General features: G+C 39.7%; 1 protein-coding gene across 1 annotated transcript in view; it reads right to left on the bottom strand.

Annotated features, from left to right (window-relative positions):
• Positions 1-9,185: 9,185 nt before the first annotated feature.
• The window catches only part of DNAJB11 (DnaJ heat shock protein family (Hsp40) member B11), a 30,274-nt gene continuing 16,386 nt past the window's right edge, over positions 9,186-23,073 (bottom strand). Inside the window, exons 5-10 of the mRNA XM_001377350.5 lie at positions 22,336-22,478; positions 19,055-19,137; positions 17,983-18,040; positions 16,064-16,175; positions 10,691-10,850; positions 9,186-9,626 (exon numbers count right to left, since the gene is read on the bottom strand). Of these exons, the coding sequence (XP_001377387.2) occupies positions 9,562-9,626; positions 10,691-10,850; positions 16,064-16,175; positions 17,983-18,040; positions 19,055-19,137; positions 22,336-22,478 (621 nt within the window). The 3' untranslated portion in view covers positions 9,186-9,561. The remainder of the gene's footprint in view (positions 9,627-10,690; positions 10,851-16,063; positions 16,176-17,982; positions 18,041-19,054; positions 19,138-22,335; positions 22,479-23,073) is intronic.

Here is a 23,073-nt window from a genome sequence, read left to right on the forward strand (position 1 = left end):
CAGGCCCTGGACTTGGTACTGAGGATCCAAAGAAAGACCAAAGACAGGCCTTGCTCTAAAGGAGCTCAGTCTCCTGGAGCAGACAGCTTACAAATCATTACATATAAATAATATACATCTAGGATGAAGTAGGAATAATCAACAGAGGGAAATTCCTCCTCTGACATCTCATGACCTATTTGCTAAGATTCCTTCTAGTTATGCCATTTTTTGTTCTCAGTTCACTTTTTTTAAACATTATTTTATTTGGGCATTTACAAACATTATTCATTGGAAACAAAGATCATTTTCTTTTCCTCCCCCCGCCCCCCTCTCTCCCCCTCTCCCATAGCCGACGCATGATTCCACTGGGTATCACATGTGTTCTTGATTTGAACCCATTTCTCAGTTCACTTCTAATGCTAACATTCTATGTTCTGTAGGCTAAGGTCTCCCCTATCAATCTGCAGAGCAAACCAGTCTATGAATGACTGGGTAACACAGTGGTTAGGGTACCAGGCCCAGAGTCAGGAGGAAGACCTGAATTCAAATCCAGCCTCAGATACTTACTAGCTATGTGACCCTGGGCAAGTCACTTTTCCCTGTTTCCCTCAGTTTCCTCATCTGTAAAATGAGCCAGAAGAAGAAATAGCAAACCACTCCAGTATCTTTGCCAAGACAACTTTCAATGGGCTCATGAAGAGCGAGATACAGCTGGAAAACTCCCAGCAACAAACCATTAAAAGACCTTTCATAAGATAAACAAAAAGGGCAGAGCACAAATTGCAAGATGGGGATGGAAGATGGGTAGGAGGGGAAGAAAACCCTAGTAGTTCCCTATGATCCTAGACCAACCTCATGTCTAAGCCCTGCCTAAGAGAGAAAAAGGAGGCTGGTTTTGGACTGCTTGGGGTGAGACTTTTTCAACTTTCTATTATAAATGCATGTATGGCGGGAGAAGTATCTGTACTTTGGACCACTCTGGGGAGTTTGGAAGTGTGATAAATAGTGAAAAATGGGTTCAGGCAGAGTATTAGTGGCTGGAGAAAGGTCTGCTAAGGAAAGCAAGGGATTGGACTATTCAGAGTCCTTCCCTGAGCTCCAGTCTTGAGGGCCAAGAAGCCCACCTCCATGTTGGAAGGTTTGGCTGAAGATACGGAGCAGGGGACACTGGGAAGGAAGCAGGAGGGGGCAGTTCTAGGAGGGTCAGACCTAGCAAAGAATTGACAAATAGAAATGAAGAACTATATTTATGCTGCTGGACTTTATTGATACGTTGAGTAAGTGTTGCTAAATTTCTACATTTCTGCTTTTTATTTTGTCACAAGGAATGGCTCTCTGAAGAGGCGGGGCATGGAGGAACATCTCTTTGGGTCAGGAGAGGTCAAAGTAAGTTTGGAAGATTAAAAAAAAAAAGTCTAGAGAAAAGTAAGGTCTGTAAGCTTGTCACAGACCCTGCTCTGAGATAGGTTAACTTCTTCCATTGGAATATAAGCTCCCTGAGGGAAGGGGCTGTCTTACTTTTTGATTTTGCATCTTCAGAGCTTGGCAGAGTGTCTGGGATGTTTTCGGTCAATGCTTGTGGATTGACTAAGTGGCTCAGAAGGAAGGAAAGGACTCTCTGTAAGGAGACTCCAAGGAAGTACCAGGCATGATGGATCTGAGGCCAGAAGACCTCTCACTTACTGCATCATTGGAGGTCTTTAAGCAAAGGCTAGAACAAGCTCTCCAAGGGCAGAAAGGACTAGAGGGTCTCTCAGGTCCTATCCAACTTCTATGAGTTTGTGACCTAAAGTGAACCTCACCTCGAGGTGCCCTCCTGGAGCCAGCTCGAACCAGCTTGAGCAAACCAATAATTGTTAAACATTTGGTGTGTGCATTTACACTTTGGAAATCAGCAAAAATGCTCCAAAACAGGACTTGATTTATCATTTTGTCGCTTTCTAGACTTAAAAGTGCAATGAAGAAAATATTAATGATTTAGATTTTACTTAAAGTTGCATAATTAGAATCTTCTCACCAGGACTCCAATTCCCAGCATCCCTCTTTCCTTCTCACGGTCAGTCCTTATGTTTTGGAGATAAAGTTTGTGTGTGACCCCGTCTCTCGCTTTTTCCACATGAAAACATGGCTGGGAAAACTTCTCTTTACTCAGGCTTTTTACTTTTTGTCTTTTATTTCTTTTACTTCAAGTGATTAATAAATCTTAAAAAATATAATACTTGGGAGTTATTAGATATTAATTTTAATCTTACAAAAGTGAATTGTAACCTCTGACCCCACTTTATAGCTCTCCACTTGTTCTTTACCTTTTATTCCATTTAATCCACCAAATATTTACTAAATACTTACTATGTGCCAGGCACTTCTCTGGATGCTGGGGATAGAAAGAAAATCCACGAGTCTCTGCCGCTGGAGGAGCTTCTCTTTGCTCAGAATCCTCAATTCTCATACGATATTCCTTTTTACACGTAGATCCTATATGGGTCAAACAAAATCAAACATGGCAGATATTTGGCATATAACTGTGAGGACACAATGGCTGAGATTCTTTTTTCACTTGTAAGTAACTGAAGCTTTGTGTCTCTGGTGGGATCTTAGCCACCAATGCTCACTGAGGTCTGGTTGGCATAGTAAACAAGGCTAAAAAATATCTCTATTTTAGTGATTCTGGTTAGTAACCATGTTGCTTTCCAGAATAATTGACCCAATTCAGTTCCACCAACAATGTATTAGCATGCCTTATTTTTTTTTAACGGTCTCTCCAATTGCTGTTTTTCTCTTTTGTCATTTTTGCCAAAGGTGACAATTTATGATATGAAACTTGAGCTGCCTTAATTTAAATTCCTGTTATTATTAGTGATTTGGAATATTTTTATATGGCTGTTACTATTTATGTGCTAAGGCATATATGTAATGGTTTTTGTTCTTATATATTTCCATCAAAACTTTATAAATCTTCAATATTTGACTTCTATCACAGAAATTTAAATATTTTTATTTCAATTCCAACTGCATCAATTTTGTTAGGTCATAAACTTCAATTTTATGTAAATGAAATTCTTTATCTTTATAATCATTTTTATTTGTTTTCAGGTTAGTATTCTTTACTCCTTGTGAAAAGTATTTTCATTCTCTTCCCTCTAGTTTTATCCTATTGCCTTTTGAATCCAGGCTGTTATATAGTTGGAGTTTATTGTGGTATATGATATCTGGGTTTGTCTAAATTTAATTTCTTTCTGACAGAAATTCATTTTCCTAGCAGATTTTGTCCAATGGGGAATCTGTACCCCTGTAGTTAAGTCTTTAAATTTATCACTATGCTATCTTAAGTTGGTTCTGTGTCTTCTTTACCTCATCTGTTCTACTTATCCATTTTTCCATTTTTTGACCAGTACCACATTGCCTTCTTTTAACTTCCCTTTTATAATTTGGAACTTGACAAATGTTAACAAATGTGAACATTTCTCTATATAAGGAAATGGAAGGGACTACCCACAAAACAGTGTCTATTCAGTACAACCTGTTTTTAAAAATTTATTATAAATTTAACATTTGAATTCCAACAACAACCCTAGGAGGTAGGTGCTATTATCACCCCCATTTTACAGATTAGGAAACACACTGATGGAGTTTAAGGGACTTGATTCAAGTCACACAGCTAGTATCTGAGAAAGGATTTGAATTCAAGTCTTTCTGACTCCAGGACCAGCACTAGCCATTTGGGAGTTTTCATGATTGCTATACTAAGTATCTGTACCTACTAGTTTTGGGGATTACTGCTTTACAGTATCATTTGAGATCTACTGTGGATTTCTACATTCTTTCTTTCTCTTGAGATTAATGATCTTTTGATTCTCTATGGGAATCTTATTATTTTTTTTAATAATTCTAAATTGTACAATCTACAAATCTGAAATCCAAATCTAAAATAAATACAATTCTAAAATGATAGGTAGTTTGGTATCACAATAAACCAGTAAATTAAGTAGACTCATTATATTTGTTATAGTAGAATAACCCAATCATGAGCAATTTACCTCTATCCAATTACTTTTCTATAAATATGTATTTTATAGGTGTATTCAGATAAATCTCAAGTATGTTAGGTAGACCCCAAGATATTTTATACATTCTCTAGTTATTTTGAACGGGATTTTTTTTTTTAGCACTTGCTTCTTTCTTTGTAAAATACAGAAAAGCTTATGATTTTTAAAGGCTTATTTTATATCCTTCTACTTACTGATTACTTCAATTAATTTTTAAATTTTTTCTGACTGAATTAAAAAAAAATTTTTTTAAACACTTTACCTTCCAATTTACAACCAATACTAAGTATCAATTCTAAGGCAGAAGAGTGGTAAGGGCTGGGTAATGGGTATTAAGTGATTTGTCCAAAGTCACACAGATAGGAAGAAGTGTCCTCTGAGGCCACATTTGAACCTAGGATATCCCATTCTCCAGGCCTGGCTCTTTATTCACTGAGCCACCCAGCTGCCTCTGATTGGGTTGTTTTAAATTCTGTTTCTTATTCTGCTATTACATGGTCTGGCCTGTTTTCATTCATTTATTATTTTTTTTTAAGTTATCAATTTTTTTGGTTTATAATTGGGAAGGATTTCTAACAAATATTATTACTTTATCTATTGTGATTTTTCCTGTTGGTTTTTCCTTATGCTATATCAAATTAGCTAATGATTTGTTTATTATTAGTTTTTTCAAGAAGTTCACTCTAAATTTTATTAATTCACAGAATTTTTAAAAAATGTATCTAATTTTCAAAATTTGTTTTGGAATTTACTTTTTGAAAGGTATGTAGTAGTTTTTTTTTTTCCCCTTTCCCATAGTGGTAAATTCAATTCATTTATTTTTTGTCTATTGTTGATGAACATGTTTGGAGACATTTTCCTTTAGGTAACACTTTGCTTATGTCCCACATCTTTAAGAATGTTGTCTCACTGTGATCCTTTTATTTGGAATTATTGTTTGGATTATTTGTTCTTTGACCCATGAATTCCTAAGATTTATAGGATTTCAATTATTTCTTCTCTCTTATAGAGTATTCAGTAAAGGATTTTCTCAATTTGTTTTTCTGAATTTGTTTACATTTTTTTTTATGCCCTAGTAAATAATTTGTGTAAAGGTGTTATACAAAGCTGAGAAGTATGTATACTTGTTATGATTCCCATTAAGAGATATCTAACTTTTCTTGTTCATCTTTTTATTAGATTTATCTACATCTCAAAGAAGCATATTAAAGTCCTCCAAATGTGTTTTTCTGACTATCTCCAAAGTTCAGTTAACTTTTAGACACTATGCTTTTCAGAGCATATATATTTAGTATGGGTATTTATTATCTATGGTGTCCATATATTTTCCTTATCGCTTCTAAGAGTATTTTTATTTTTCTGAAATCATGACTGCTCCCCATGATTATCTGCATTCTTGTGATGCCGTCATTCACGGGTTGTATAGTAAATGCTATCTATTCCTTTCTTTTAGCTGTGTGAATCCTTTTTCAAATGTGTAGCTTGTAAACAGTATGCTGTTAGATTTTGCTTTCTAGACCATCCTGTCACTTTCCTCATTTTTTGGGGGTGAGCTCATTCATGTTCAGTTATAACGGTTGAGGCGTTTTTTTCCCTTCTGTCTTATTACTGTTCTTTTTGCAAGGTGATGGGATTTGTCTGTTAGCTATAATTGGAATGGTCAGCTCCTACTCTTGTTCCTTTCTACCCTGCAACACCTCCACGCCCATCCCCCAGGTAGCAACCTTTTCACTACAAGTATTTCGCAGGGAGCCCCTTGTCAATCCCAGAACCAGGAGCCCTGCCAGGTTCCCCTTCTCCTGTGCTCTCAAGGCCTTTCACAGATCAGATCCATCCTGAAACTTTACACTAATCATCTAGAGGCTACATTTAAAGCAAAAGCACTTAGTGCAAAGTATTAAAATACAGACCATCCTCCCCACAAACTACTTCCATGGTTACCTGACTCTGATGCCCATCCACCAGGGGATGCTATGGTTAGGAAGCCTCTCTTGCAGTAAAGGATGTCAGTCCTAAAATGTTTAGTTGTTTTTGCCTCTAGTTGGGTCTGAGATAAAATTTTACACCCAGGGGTTCTCTTCAGGGCTGCTGGCTACTCTATCACTAGCCATGAGGCTGAGAGGAGGGAAGTTATTGTGGAGTCACTTCACATTTTTGTGTAATTGTGAATATTGTGAAGCCTGCAGGGGCCCAAAGCTCTTCCCTTGGGTCAGGCTGCTCTCAAAAGGTGGTTTGCTTCCCTTTGTTTTAGCATTGCCTCCCTGGGGGAAGCCTCACCCACTCGGCCCCAGATAACTTGCAAGGCTCCTAAGTCACAAAGGGTGTGGGAAGTGTGTATGCTGAATCAGGAGTTCTTAACCTGGCGTTCAAGGAGCTGAAAGTGGTTCATGGATAGATTTCAGGGACTCCATGAACCTGGGTGAGGAAAAATATACAGCTTTATTTGCATTAACCTCTAAATTGACAGCATTTCAGTCAAAGATTATAAAGTCATTATTCTAAGACTGAACCCGTTGGCTTCAATAGGCTGGCAATAGGCTGGCAAAGGAGTCGATTACACAAAAAAATATAATCTCCAGACCGCAGCTAGTGCTCCTGTGGGCAGGTAGACACCAGGCCCTACTCAGCTAGCCCTGGGGAGGCTATCTTCTCCCGAGTTGTAAAGGGGATCATGTTCCTAACTGCTGGATATGCTCTATTGTGGCCAGATATTATCGGAAGGAAAATACCTTTATTTTTGATTAAAGGGCCTTTGATTGGCCCACCACTCAGAGCTGGAGATAAGGAGGTTTTTCTGCCAAGATATGGGGACTGTGGAATTTCCTTCTGCAGCTAGAGGGGGTCTTTGACTGGAATACCTGCCACCATCTACTGAAGAACAGAGGCAGAGCCCAGAGGACCAACAATGAAGAAGACTACCCACTGCCTGATAGGTTTTAGACAACATTAAAAATGCTCTGGGTTTTGGTGTTTTGTTTTTTGCAGGGGGTGGGGGACAAAAGAGAGAAAATAAGTGCTTGTGAATTGAAAAATAAAAAGAATGGCAAGTGGAGCCACACCGAGGGATGGCTTTCTGACGGGCAGTTAGAGAGAACTACAGGGGGAGAAAGGAGCAAAGGGGAGCCACTCTATGCATTCCAGACACTGGTGGCAACAGGAAAGTAAGCCCCAAGAGAAAGCTTGGCTTAATGGAGAGATGGGCTCACTCCTGCTTCTTGGCATGTATCGACATGGTCTGAGTGAGTCTGGGTAAGCCACTTAATGACAACCCTCAGGTGTCAAAGGATGGCACAGCACTGCCTAATCGGTTTCCCTGCCTTGTCTCCCTCCATTCTAATCCACCCCCATACAGCTGTAGAAGTAATTAGACCTGTCCGTGTCACTCTACCATTCATGGCTCTGTTGGGCTCCCCACTGCCTCGAGAACCAGCTGGAAATGCCTCCATTTGGCATTGCAAGTGCTCTGCATGTAACCCCAGCTGCCAGTCTCCTTAGACGTTCCTGGCTTTTCCACAAACAATCCCTTCTTACTGTTAAACACACCGGGGATTTCCTCTCTCTCCCATTTGCGCAAAGCGCCCCCCCCCCCCACTTCTCAGAGTCCCAGCCCTTCTTTCAATGATTCAGACCAAACTCTACCTTCCACATGCAATCTTTGCTGACCCTCGAGCCCTCAAAACTCCCTTGTTCCTGTCTCCTTTTTGTACAGGTCTCACAGTGATAAAGAACTCCAGGTGAGGAAACCCCCTCATCAATTTGGATCAATACTTTCTTGGAAACCGCCTAGACCACTGGGAGTGTCTTGTACAACAATCTATCAGAACCAGGACAACTTTCCAAACCCAGATCTTCTTGGCTTCAAGGCTAGCTTCACACTTTACGTTCTTCCTCTCTTTTTAATTTTGTTTAGATGTATGTATGCTGGCAAATCTTTAACCACCAGCTCTCCAATGCAGAACATACTTTTAAAGTTTAATCTGCATTATAAACATCTTCTTTATTGCCCTCTCAAGTCTGGACCATCAATAAAACAATAAATCAAGTCTTAATTTGTAGCATTTACTGCTTTGCAAGGTATAAATGCTTGGATTGAAAATTTAACCATCAGCTAGCTCTCTTGAGGCCATCTGAGCCAGTTCCAGCACACTCTTGCTTATATATTTGCATGCCATCTCTACCACTAGAACAGAAAAGCTCCTTGAAGGCAGGAGCATTGTTTTTCTTCCTAGTCCTTGGTAACCAGCCTGAACAAACGCTCGCTGAGGAAGTGCTAACCAGATGCAGGAAATTTCCTCATAAGGTCTTTACCCACACCCAGGAGGGACCGGGTCTAATCCAAAAGAAACAGGAGCCCTGCTGTACCTACCCAATCGATGATTTAAACTTTCCTAAACTGCAAAGTCACAGGCCAACTATTTTCCCCTTTGAATTTAACTCTGAACACTTCTTCAAGGATGAAAGGCAGAGCCACCCGCAAATAAATTTAAATACTTCATCTCCATGGAAACCTCCTCCTTCCCCTTTCTTGCTGGTCACTACATTGGCAGGAATGTCATGTCATCAAAGGATGGCCCAAGACTGAGCCTGTCCCTGGCTCTGGGGAACAGCCACAGAACTGTTTGGCCCTGGCCACTGGGGGAAGCCCCCTGGCGGCAAAGATGAAAACTGCAAACCCCTTTAGTAGAGGAATTTCCTCTTGGGGCCCTAAAATCTTATCTCTAACTCCCTCAAGCCATCAGTCTCTTCTAAATCCATCCTTGGCAAATGGGAAGGATGCTCAGGGTTGGTCTGGATTGATACAAGGACTTCTAGGAAATGCTCTCCCCTCCCAACAGCTCACGTAAGGACATGCACTTTTAAGTGTAGCTCCCCGCTAGGTGGATCAAAGGAGCCATTTCTCTTGTACAAACTGTAGAAGACGGAAAAGGCCATTTCTAACTCTAGTCAGGAATTTCAAACCCATCTTTAAATTAGCTCACCAGAAGTAGGTGTGGAAAAAGAATTCTCATCATTCTCTAGGATGTCTGTTTCCTTCATTCTTCTGACAAGGAAAAAATCCAAGTGGTTCAAAAGGGCAAAATATAAAGAGGAAAAAAGGCAAACAGAGGGAGAACAGGAAGAGAGGTGTATCACTAGAACAAAAGACAAGAAACGAGAAAAAGTAACAACCAAATGTATTTAAAAACAGACCTCTCCACTTGAAACTTTGAGTAAAATGGCTAACCACCACCCCATGTCCTGAAGATGCTTTTCCATAGCTTCCAAGTCACTGCCGGCTGTTACTGTTTCAGGTTCCAGAACTCTGTAGAGAGCACCAGGCATTGGCTCCTCAAAAGGAGAGGTAAGAGTTAATCTTTCAGTCAATCGGTTTCCTCACTCCTTTTCTGATTGTAAATGGACAAATGCAAACTTTCTCATTCACTCCATGAAGGTCATTAGAAAACAAAATCTTGTATGTCTTTTACAAAAAGCACACCTGCAGATAATAAATATCTCTGATCCATTTATCGTGTTAAAGTCCAATTTTATCCACTTAATATCCTTGCAGTCCATTGTAGATCTTCTGCACTGAGTCTTGCTCCAACAGCTGTTTGATACCTGACAGAAAAAAAGAATGAGGAATTGTCTGATTAGTGGAAAGGGTGAGCCCCTGGGGCTTGTGTGAGTCAGCAGCCACTTGCCAGAGGAGACATCTTGACACCATTTAGGGGTGTGTAATTAGAAATCTGTTACCCTAAAAAAACTACATTTCCCGGGATCCCTCTGACTTCCTGTCGTTGTGTACTTCCTGTAGACAAGGGATATTAGCCAGTGGGTTGGTGGGCCACAAACTCTTTTTGCCTTGATGAACGTGAGCATGGTGGTGATAAGCAAGGGTTTAAACTGGCTGATTAGCCATGGAAACTTGGTTTTTATTTGGTACCCCTTTTATTGCTTTATTTCTAAGGATCATTAATAAATCTCCTAAAATATAGTTTTATTATGGCACATTAATTTTAATTTTTACAGGGGACACCATGAGTTATTGAACCATCTTCATTTCAGAGTCTTGGGAGGAAAAGGGCCTATTGAGAATGGACAGGGAGAATGAGGACAAGCCCATCTCCCCATCCTGGGACTGAGAAGTAGCCTGTGTGGGTGACAAGATCCACAGACAAAGAGTGGGCAGAGGGGACACTTTTGAACAAGGCCCTGTTACTTACCTACCATCCCTCCTTCCACCTTCCATTGCTCCCTTTCCTTCTGGGCTGAATAGTTTCTGTATAATTTATCACTGACCTTCTGAGGCATATGATGTAATCCTTTGTTACAACTGGCACAATGGACTGATCACAGATTATCCTCTCCTGACTGCCCCTTACCCCAGTTCTCTAGCCTCACTAATATGTAGGAAGAGCACATCTTTCTATATCCTTTTAAGGTTCATGAAGCATTTCCCTCATGTGTCCTAGTGTAAACAGTATCCATGCTTTAGAGAAGGAGGAACAGACCAAAAGTGAATCCCTCAAAACCATGTGGCTAAGTAGCAGAGAAGCTGGGGTCTAGGCCCTGGTGCCCTCAGCTGTGGGTCATTCCCTCCTGCAGACATTAGCAGCTGTCACTAGTCAATAGGGCCAAGATCTATCTTTCTGCTCAAGATTCAGGCTGTGGAGAGCACCTACCTTCCCTCTGTTGCTCTGTAAACTGCTCCTTTGGAAATTCAACATCAAAGGTGATGATGAGAGAGCCCCTGATGTTGTTGTTATCAAAGCTCGGCAGTCCTTCTCCCTTTTTCCATAGCTTAGCTCCAGGCCTAGTGATCTTATCACGGGCAACGTGAACCTGAAAAACAGAGTCAAGAAAGAGCAGAACTGAGGACTTCCGGTCAAGATGGCAGCTTAGAGAAAGCTAAAGTTCGGAGCTCCAGAAACCCTTCCTTACTGATTTCAAACGGAATGCTCCTAGGGCATCGAAATTCAAAACAAACAGAAGAATAGACCCCGGAAACACTCCTCTTGGACCTGGATCAAAAGGTACGGCCCCCCAAGAGTCGGAGCCCGAGATCACTTGGATCTAAGGGGAAGGCAAAGGGAAGGTCCCAAGACCCATCCCCCCCAACCCAGAGTGCTGAGTCCGAGGCAGCAGCAGGAACCTCAAGGCAGGCAGGGGGGCCTCAGGAGCCGGCTGTTCTGAGGGCTGCCCCCTGAAAACGACCTGAGCCAGTCTCGGGGGCACCCAGACAGCAGGGGGGTGGTGGTGGAGGGAAGCCTGTAGCCCCCTGACCTTCCATCTGGGTCTCACTGAAGGTCGCTGCCTGAGGGCATACTCAGTCTGAGGTTAATCCTATCACCAGCCCTCAGAGCTCCAGGAAGCCAAGGCACCTCCCCCCTCAGAGTGCAGGGTCCTCTGAAACAACAGTAACCCTCAGGGCTGGCAAAAGGGCCTCAGAGCTGAAGGCCGAATCTTGAAAACAACCTGACCCAGTCGAGGGGGCACCCAGACAGCAGGGAAACAGAGAGAGACAGGAGGAACCTGTAGCCCCCTGACCAGATCCTTCCATCTGAGTCTCACTGAAGGTCCTTGCCTGAGAGCATACTCAGTCTGAGGTTAATCCTATCACCAGCCCTCAGAGCTCCCAGTGCTGGCTCTTCCTGCTGGCTGAGGCACAGAAACAAGGGCCAAGCCATAGAATAGACAATCTGCCTAGGGCAGAATGGATTAGAATCCAAAACCCTACCATATGTCTTCTTCAAGAAACACACATGAGGCGGGTTGATACCCACAAGGTCAGAATTAAAGGATGGAGTAAGACCTTCTGGGCCTCAACTGACAGAAAGAAGGCAGGAGTGGTAATCATGGTATCTGATAAAGCCAAAGCAAAAATAGACCTGATCAAAAGGGATAGGGAAGGTAATTATATTTTGTTAAAAGGGACTTTAGATAATGAGGAAATATCACTAATCAACATGTATGCACCAAATAATATAGCACCCAAATTTCTAATGGAGAAACTAGGAGAATTGAAGAAAGAAATAGACAGTAAAACCATATTAGTGGGAGACTTGAACCAACCATTATCAAATTTAGATAAATCAAATCAAAAAATAAATAAGAAAGAGGTAAAAGAAGTGAATGAAATCATAGAAAAATTAGAATTAATAGACATATGGAGAAAAATAAATAGGGATAAAAAGGAATACACCTTCTTCTCAGCACCTCATGGCACATTCACAAAAATTGACCATACATTAGGTCACAGAAACATAGCACACAAATGCAGAAAAGCAGAAATAATGAATGCAGCCTTCTCAGATCACAAGGCAATAAAAATAATGATCAGTAAAGGTATATGGAAAACCAAATCAAAAACTAATTGGAAATTAAACAATATGATACTCCAAAATCGTTTAGTTAGAGAAGAAATCATAGAAACAATTAATAATTTTATTGAGGAAAATGACAATGGCAAGACATCCTTTCAAACCTTTTGGGATGCAGCCAAAGCAGTAATCAGAGGTAAATTCATATCCCTGAGTGCATATATCAACAAACTAGGGAGAGCTGAGATCAATCAATTGGAAATGCAAATAAAAAAATTCGAAAGCGATCAAATTAAAACCCCTCAGCAGAAAACCAAACTAGAAATCCTAAAAATTAAGGGAGAAATTAATAAAATCGAAAGTGATAGAACTATTGATTTAATAAATAAGACAAAAAGCTGGTACTTTGAAAAAACAAACAAAATAGACAAAGTACTGGTCAATCTAATTAAAAAAAGGAAGAAAAGCAAATTAACAGCATCAAAGATGAAAAGGGGGACATCACCTCCGATGAAGAGGAAATTAAGGCAATCATTAGAAATTACTTTGCCCAATTATATGGCAATAAATACACCAACTTAGGTGATATGGATGAATATATACAAAAATACAAACTGCCTAGACTAACAGAAGAGGAAATAGAATTCTTAAATAATCCCATATCAGAAAATGAAATCCAACAAGCCATCAAAGAACTTCCTAAGAAAAAATCCCCAGGGCCTGATGTATTCACCAGTGAATTCTATCAAACATTCAGAGAACAGTTAATCCCAATACTATACAAATTATTTGACATAATAAGCAAAGAGGGAGTTCTACCAAACTCCTTTTATGACACAAACATGGTACTGATTCCAAAACCAGGCAGGTCAAAAAACAGAGAAAGAAAACTATAGGCCAATCTCCCTAATGAATATAGATGCAAAAATATTAAATAGGATACTAGCAAAAAGACTCCAGCAAGTGATCAGAAGGGTCATCCATCATGATCAAGTAGGATTTATACCAGGGATGCAGGGCTGGTTCAATATTAGGAAAACCATCACATAATTGACCACATCAACAAACAAACCAACAAGAACCACATGATTATCTCAATAGACGCAGAAAAAGCCTTTGACAAAATACAACACCCATTCCTATTAAAAACACTAGAAAGCATAGGAATAGAAGGGTCGTTCCTAAAAATAATAAACAGTATATATCTAAAACCATCAGCTAATATCATCTGCAATGGGGATAAACTAGATGCATTGCCAATAAGATCAGGAGTGAAACAAGGATGCCCATTATCACCTCTACTATTTGACATTGTACTAGAAACACTAGCAGTAGCAATTAGAGAAGAAAAAGAAACTGAAGGCATCAAAATAGGCAAGGAGGAGACCAAGTTATCACTCTTTGCAGATGACATGATGGTCTACTTAAAGAATCCTAGAGATTCAACCAAAAAGCTAATTGAAATAATCAACAACTTTAGCAAAGTTGCAGGATACAAAATAAACCCACATAAGTCGTCAGCTTTTCTATATATCTCCAACACAGCTCAGCAGCAAAAACTAGAAAGGGAAATCCCATTCAAAATCACCTTAGACAAAATAAAATACCCAAGACAAACACAGGAACTATAGGAACACAACTACAAAACACTCTCCATACAACTAAAACTAGACTTGAGCAATTGGAAAAACATTAACTGCTCATGGCTAGGACGAGCCAATATAATAAAAATGACCATCCTACCCAAACTTATTTATCTATTTAGTGCCATACCCATTGAACTCCCAAAATATTTCTTTACTGATTTAGAGAAAAACATAACAAAATTCATCTGGAATAACAAAAGATCAAGGATATCCAGGGAAATAATGAAAAAAAAAACCACATATGATGGGGGCCTTGCAGTCCCAGACCTTAAACTATATTACAAAGCAGCAGTCATCAAAACAATTTGGTACTGGCTAAGAGACAGAAAGAAAGATCAGTGGAATAGACTGGGGGAAAGCGACCTCAGCAAGACAGTATACGATAAATCCAAAGATCCCAGCTTCTGGGACAAAAATCCACTATTCGATAAAAACTGCTGGGAAAACTGGAAGACAGTGTGGGAGAGACTAGGAATAGATCAACACCTCACACCCTACACCAAGATAAATTCAAAATGGGTGAATGACTTAAACATAAAGAAGGAAACCATAAGTAAATTGGGTAAACACAGAATAGTATACATGTCAGACCTTTGGGAGGGCAAAGACTTTAAAACCAAGCAAGACATAGAAAGAATCACAAAATGTAAAATCAATAATTTTGACTACATCAAATTAAAAGGCTTTAGTACAAACAAAACCAATGTAACTAAAATCAGAAGGGAAACAACAAACTGGGAAAAAATCTTCATAGAAACCTCTGACAAACGTTTAATTACTCAAATTTATAAAGAGCTAAATCAATTGTACAAAAAATCAAGCCATTCTCCAATTGATAAATGGGCAAGGGACATGAACAGGCAGTTCTCAGCCAAAGAAATCAAAACTATTAATAAGCACATGAAGAAGTGTTCTAAATCTCTTATAATCAGAGAGATGCAAATCAAAACAACTCTGAGGTATCACCTCACACCAAGCAGATTGGCTAACATGATAGCAAAGGAAAATAATGAATGCTGGAAGGGATGTGGCAAAGTAGGGACATTAATTCATTGCTGGTGGAGTTGTGAACTGATCCAACCATTCTGGAGGGCAATTTGGAACTATGCCCAAAGGATGACAAAAGAATATTTACCCTTTGATCCAGCCATAGCACTGCTGGGTCTGTACCCCAAAGAGATAATGGACACAAAGACTTGTACAAAAATATTCATAGCTGCGCTCTTTGTGGTGGCCCAAAACTGGAAAACGAGGGGATGCCCATCAATTGGGGAATGGCTGAGCAAATTGTGGTATATGTTGGTGATGGAATACTATTGTGCTCAAAGGAATAATAAAGTGGAGGAATTCCATGGAGACTGGAACAACCTCCAGGAAGTGATGCAGAACGAGAGGAGCAGAACCAGGAGAACATTGTACACAGAGACTGATACATTGTGGTATAATCGAATGTAATGGACTTCTCCATTAGTGGTGGTGTAATGTCCCTGAACAATCTGCAGGGATCCAGCAGAAAAAACACCATTCATAAGCAGAGGATAAACTGTGGGAGTAGAAACACCGAGGAAAAGCAACTGCTTGACTACAGTGGTTGCGGGGACATGACAAGAGGAGAGACTCTAAAGGAAACCCTAATTCAAATATTAGTAACATAGCAATGGGTTCGAATCAAGAACACATGTGACACCCAGTGGAATCACGCGTCGGCTACGGGGGGTGGGGGGAAGGAAAAGAAAATGATCTTTGTCTTTAATGAATAATACTTGGAAATTATCAAATAAAATTAAAAGAAAGAGCAGAACTATGATCCAAGAAGATCCATCCAGCAGCTGTCTGCAATACCAGTCAGCTCATGTCTTCATTCAAGACAGAAGAAGAAAGTGAAGCAAGGAAAATAATCATGGGGGTGGGGGAGAAGGGAGGAAGAGTTTAAAGGAGAAAATACACTATCTCATGACTGTTAATTCTCTAAGCAATGGATTAGCAATGCCACTGGATAAAGCTTTTCAATGGTTTGTTTTTTTATGTGAAATCAATTGTACAGAGGCTAAGGGAAGGAGAACAGGCAGATACAGTCTGTTGATCTTACCTTGTGGCCATCCAGGTGCTGGATATCCATCTCAAAGCCTATCAATGACTCCACCAGGGAGATTGTCACATTTGTGTATAAATCATCTCCTCGTCTCTCAAACACAGGGTGCCTGCAGAGTAAACAAGAGCAGAGATGGAACTTTGGAACTTCCAAGAAGGGTTTGGGTCTTAGAAGAGAATTAGGAAAATTTTCTCATTAAGGCAAAGAACAATTCTATTTCCAGAGGTCCTTCTACCCAGGCTTATATTTGTGTTGGTTGGTTTAAGCTGATGCCCACTAACAACTGGATAGAGAGCTGTAGGAACTTGCAAGCCTCTGACGTCCAACCCCTCACTTCCATCATGGTATAGCCTCCTTCTGGCTCAGGCCTTGGTTGGGATACCTGCCTTTCCTTGACTCTTTCTAATCACATTCAACGCGAAGGTCAATTTTTCTGTGGAAATGTCTATCACATTTGTCCCCTCTTTTTCTAAATTAAGTGTTTTATTAGGCATGATCGAGTGGACACTAGACACTAACCCTAACCCTAAATGTGTTGAGTTAGATTTGCCTACTTGGTTTCCAATCCATTTTCTCAAATGATCCTAGCCACTGTGGCCTTGATTCTATTCTTTGGTATCATTTCATAAAGATATATAAAGAGTTCTTCCTAATCTTCATTGTATTACTGCCCTTTACATTAATGCCTCCCCTTCTAATTTTTCATATACAAAATGTAATTTTAAAAAGTTATTCCTTTCTGTAAGTGCATAATCTTATAAAACCAAACCCCCCCAATAAAAACCCAAATGAAGAAATGAAAAATTGTATCTGCATGCCTACTCAAACAGTTCTTTCTCTGGAGGTGGATAGAATTCTTTGTCATAAGCCCATCCAAATAATCCTGGATCATTATAATACTGAGAGTAACTAAGTTTATCACAGTTAATCATTTCACAACATAGCAGTTAGTATGTATAATGTTCTCCTAGTTCTGCTTATTTCATTCTGTATCAGTTCACTTAGGTTTTTCAGCTCTTTCCAAAATTATCCCATTCATCATTCTTTATGGCACCATAGTATTCCATAACCATCAGATACCATACTTTGTTCAGCTATTCGCCAATTGATGGACATCACTTCAATTTCCAATTGCCACCATAAAAAGAGCAGCTATAAATATTTTTGAACAAAGGTCCCTTCCCATTTTCTTTTTATCTTTCTGGGATTCAGACCTAATAGTATTATTACTGTATCAAAGAGTATGCACTGTTTTAATAGCCCTTTGAGCATAATTCCAAAATGCCCTCCATAATGGTTGGATCAGTTCACAACTCCACCAGCAATGCAAAATGCAATTTTTAAACCAGATCAAATTATTCTTTCATGTTTATTTTTTATCCCATCCCCACCTCCAAGAGGAAAGAACAAAGATTTAGCTAGTTCAATTCTCATTTACTGATCAGAGATCCTGGGTTCAAATCTAGACTCCCTAGATACTCCCTAGCTATGTGATCCTAGGCAAGTCATTCACCCCCCCTTCCTCCCCCCATTGCCTAGGCCTTATAGCTGTTCTGTCTTGGAACCAATCCACAGTATTGATTCTAAGATGGAAGGTAAGGATTAAAAAAAAAAAGAACTATATAGGTACTATAAATACTTCACAAAAAAGGAAAAAAGTTAGAATCCTCCTATGGTATAAAGAAAGTGAAAAAAAAAATTTACACACATTTTTCAGATTGTGAGGGTACTGTACCCCAATCTGTGGGAAGTAAAAGGGTACCTTTATGTATATATTCATATATATGTGTGTATGTACATATATATGTGTGTGTTCTCTCTCTGTCTTTCTCTCAACATATAGTCCTAGAGGAAAGAAAACTTCAATCTGCTCTCTGTTAAAGACATTTAGATATGACTGAGAACAAAGCACTTACTTGAGAACTTTAATCCGGAAACGCAAATCTCCAGGCTCCCCATCCACATGTGGTTCACCTAGGGCAGAAAGTTACAGATTAATGCATGTCAGAATCTAAGGAATCACAAAAGCAGAAGCCCTAAAAGTGTTTGGCAAAAAGCCTTTCTGCCAGCCCTAACTAGCATCTATTAAATACAGATGAGAAGCAAGCTCTATTGATCTGGAAGCAGCAAGCTTGAAACTCTTTAATATCTACACCAGAGGCTCCAGGAAACTTACTAAACAAATTTTCCAATTTCATAAATAGTTTGAAAAGTAACTCCACTGAAATGATAAAATATATAAATGTCCCTTTTAGGGTATTTAAGATCAATGCCAGAAACTGAAAGCATATGGGCTATCCTCCCCTTTATTTCCTTCATGATTTTTTTTATTATACATGTGATATGTGTCTTCTATCACAACAAGAAAAATATGGAAATATGTATTGCATGAAAGCACTGATATAACCTATCTCAGACTATCTGCTGCCTTGGGAGGGGGGAAGGAAGGCAAGGAGGGAAAAAATCTGAATCCCAAAATGTCAGAAAACAGTTGTTAAAAATTGTTTCCATTTGTAACTGAAAAAAAATTTAAAAAGAAATCCATAAGTAATAAAAAAAAAGAATGTAATGAATTATATTGCATTGTTCTATTTTATAACTGATTTTATTATTTCCCCTGAATGAAAATTTCTTGGAAAAAAAAGAAACTGAAAGCACAGTTGTGTTGCTATCAGTTATGGATGTATGTCTTTTTAATAAAAACTCATTAGAATTCATGTTTTTCTAAGCTCTAAATCTGGAAAGCCTTTGATGATACACAAGGGCTTCTTTTATCTATTATGCTAAAAGGATAAACCCTAAGACTACTACTTGGTTAAATAACTATGATTATCAAAGGACTTATACTCTAAAAAAGCTCGAAGACAGCAAGGTGTTTTCTAAGCACCACTATGCAGCCATTAGGATAAAGACCTGGAGAAACTGCCAAATAACAAGAGAGAGAGAGAGAAGAAAAGGCCTATGAAAACATGACATTAAAGTTTTCACCTTCTCCAATGAAGGGATACTCCATGCTATCTCTCACCCCTGGCTCTATTTCCACCTCCAGAGTTCGCTCTTCATTCACCAACCTGAAATGGAAAAGAATTCAAACATAAAAAAGACAAGGGACTGGAAGCAGTAGGTAGCTCAGTGGATTGAGAGCCACGCCTTAAGATAAGAGGTCTTAGGTTCAAGTCTGGCCTCAGACACTTCAAAGCTGTGTGACCCTGGGCAAATCACTTAATGCCCATTGTCTATCCCTTGCCACACTTTTGCTTTGGAACCAATACACAGTATTGATTCTAAGACAGAAGGTAAGAGTTTTAAAACAAGTTAAATAGACAAGGGACCACACAGGGAAGAGCACCCACACTACATGGGCATGTGCTAGTCAATGACAAATCAGAAATAACTAACTGCCCACCTGGGCTGTCCTAAGCCAAGCTTAAGCCACCATTGGCACTTGTGAGGCATAGGAAGTGAGGTAGGGAACAGCCTCTGAAATTTGCTCACTTCCTGTGGACAGAGCTAGACTGCAATTCGTGCTAGGAACTGGAGCAGAGAGGACACCCGCAGACAGCTTTCCTTCAGATAGGTCACATGAGTCAAAGACTGATTTTCCTTTCTACCTTGACCTTAGGGCCTAATCTCCCTCTGGCTTGGCCAGAAGGTTGAGGTAACCCTTTTCCTTTTCCTCCTCTCTCCTTTACTCCCTGTCCTGTTTCCTTAATCCCATTGTAATTAAACCACCATAAACTCCATTCTGACTTGAGTGTTTCATTTTAGGAATTTCATAAGTAAATTCCTTGGTGTCCATAAATTAATATTATAACAATCTTTAAAGGTGATTTTTTTCACCACAACAGTGCACACATGCCAAGAGAGAAAGCTCTCAAATACACGCCATGATGCCAGCCTTCAAAGGAGCTACCAGCCATCTCTATCTTCTTCTTCAATTACACCAGCCTCTCAAAAGAACTGCCCTAAGCTGAAACAAAACCACTCCATCCCAGCTGTTCAAACAATTGCAAAGTTAATGTTTCTGAAACTTCCATTGAGGTACATAAGGATACTGTCCCTCAAACAGATTTCTCTTGATTTCTAAAGTAATCAGTTTTGCTTGTGAATGCCAGTGGAGCCTCCCACATCAGCCCCAGTCCGAAATCTGTTGCCATATGAGGACATAACAATAGCCACTTATATGCCGCTGCTTTCAGATTTACAAAAGATTTTACAGACAATATCTCATTGAATCTCATGACTACTCTAGAGAAGAAATAACACTTTAAGAAGATGATACCAGAAATGGCTGACCAGACCAAGTGCACCACCTTCATAGCCACAGGGGGGACATTCTTCTTGAGGTGTCTTGGGGAGATAAAGAAAAAAAAAATTCAAAAATCCTAGAGAATGTTATTACTCAGAAAAGGTGATAAAGAAGGCCTCAATAACCCATATGCTTTTCTCTTCAATTTTGTGTGTTTGTGTGTGTGAAAATGATCTCAAGATATTTTTGATTAAAACAGGAAAAAATAGGTGGGCTTTCTCAAATGGCCTTCTCTAGCAGATCACAACTCTACAGTCACACAATAATTGTTGACTGACTGAAAGGAACAAATAAGATTCTGACTGTCCTTAATGCTTGCTGATTATCAAATGAGAAATAGCAATGGAATACACAGCCTTAGGTAACTTCCTAATGTACATGTTAAGATCTTATGATAAATACAGATAAAACTGCTTAAATGATCCTCTGATTACTAATGATGGAATAAGGAACATATGCCCTGGCCAAATTTGCCTCTCTCGAGAATGTCCTCAGCTGAGTTCAAAAAGAAAGAGGCATCCTCAAAAAACCAAGAAGACCTATACAGCCTGTCCCAATTATAGATGATGCTGTGCCTATAACAATGAGCAGATTATAGAAACTCCTTAATGAGGTACAGGATTACTCAAGAAGTTGTTCTTAACAGTTTATGCAGTTCATACAGAAAAAAAAAAAACAAAACAAAACAAAACAAAAAACGAGCTGAACTTAATAGATAATCACATTTAAACTAAATGACCAGGCCAGTAAGTTAGCATATACACTGGGGACGGGCACACAAGATGGACAACATGACTTGTATCCAGAATTGAGAAAGAGTTAGAGAATGAGCTAGTCTGAATTTGGGAAATCATGAAAAGAGCTTTAAATGATCCCAAAGTGCTCCTCAGCAAAAAAACCTACCTCTTAATACAAATGTTTTCCTGGTGATAGAGTTGCAAAAATTAGGCACTGCCATCTTTCTTTTTAATTTGATGTTTTTATATGTCTAGAACATTTATCTCTCCTCCCTCCCCACAGAGCCAAAACAAACCTAATAACCAATATTTCAAGAAAAGAGATTTTGAGATCCCACAAAACCAAGGTCAGTGTCTTCCCTACTGCAGTCTATCATCTATGTAGCTATCAATGACCTTAAAAGCATAGGTCTGACCCTGTGAACCCACCAATCAATAACTTCCAGCAGCTCCAATATCCCATTGGGGCAAATAAAGAGGCATCAATTTGGCCTATAAAGCCTTTTCCAGACTGGCCTATTCTTCCCTTTTCAGTCTACTTGCATTTGACCCCCCCTGATTTATGCTATGGTCCACCAAGGTAGCCTTCGTGTGTTCTCTTACAAAACACTATCTCCAAACTCCGTACACTGTCACTGATTCTCCCCTATCTCTGGAATGCTCTCCCACCCCAATTCTGCCCCCTGGCTTCCTGCAAGACTCAGCTCAACTCTCTCCTTTAGAGAGGCCTTGCCCAGTTTCCTTCTCTCCTCTAAAGACAGTGTCTTCCCATGGAGGTTCCTTTCTATTTACAAACTACATATCACATATAGGCAGTTGTTTGCTTTGGCCATGTGAGGGTGAGTTCCTTAAGGACAGAGGCCATGGTTTTTGGCTTTTGTGGTAACTTAAGCACTCAGCACAGTGCTTGGCACAAAGTAAGCACATAATAAATGTTTGGTGATTGACAATGATCATATTTAATTGAAAAGAAGAAATTTGAGAATATGCATCCCTCCCTTCTTTATTTCCACTCACAGGGGATTCAGTTCAGGATACTGCCTTCACTGTCAGACTCCAATGACTTGTTGGCCAGTTTTATTTTCTCTCTTTTTAAATCTTTGTTACAAGGAATGACTCTCAGTGAGCAGGGACCAATTCCGAGATGTAGATGGGATAAAAGTCCAAAAAGTAAAGGACTGAAATTCAAAGTGAAATCAATGGTCAAGTTCAACAGCTCTTACTTGACATTGGGACACTCATCGCAGACTACTTCCTGGGTCATCTGGAAGCGCCCTGGTCCCAATTGTGTTGTCCTCATCTCTTGTCGACAATTGCATTTCCGTTTGCCAGGTGCCTGCCGGGCCACAGGTTTATTTCTAACCACCTACAAAAGGAAGACAAAGGAGGGGTCAGACAGCCCTCCAGACTCTTTGTTTCAGCCCACTGCTCCTGGGTTTCATGCACTAAATGAAAGAACACTTAGCTGCCTCAGTGATTTATCCAAGAAAGAAGAAAATAAACATTTATTAAGCACCTACTATGTGCCAGGCACTGTGCTAAGATATCCCAGTTGATCCTCTCACCACCCCCTGGGAGGGAAGGGCTTTGTTATCCTCATTTCACAGTTAAGGAGCTGAGGCAAATAGAGGTTAAGTGACTTACTCTGGGTCATACAGCTATAAGTGAAATGTCTGAGGGTGAATATGAACTTAGGTCTTTCTGACTCCAGGCCCAGCACTCCCTATATCGAGATCTGTCCAGTGGTCTCTCTGAGGGTCTGAGGTTATCTCTGTCTACGTGTGGTGATCCCATCGAATAATGGAGATGAGAAACACTATGTGTAGACCCACGTATGCAGGTATCACACACAGTGCTCTGCCATAGTACTGTGGTTTATTATACAGGTTTTCAGGTACATACTTCTTTGACACAATCAATTTTCTACATAGGTACCATTCTACATTCTGATTGGGTATTAT

The sequence above is a fragment of the Monodelphis domestica genome, chromosome 2 (genome assembly GCF_027887165.1).
Source record: "Monodelphis domestica isolate mMonDom1 chromosome 2, mMonDom1.pri, whole genome shotgun sequence".
In the NCBI taxonomy this organism is placed as follows: Eukaryota; Metazoa; Chordata; class Mammalia; order Didelphimorphia; family Didelphidae; genus Monodelphis; species Monodelphis domestica.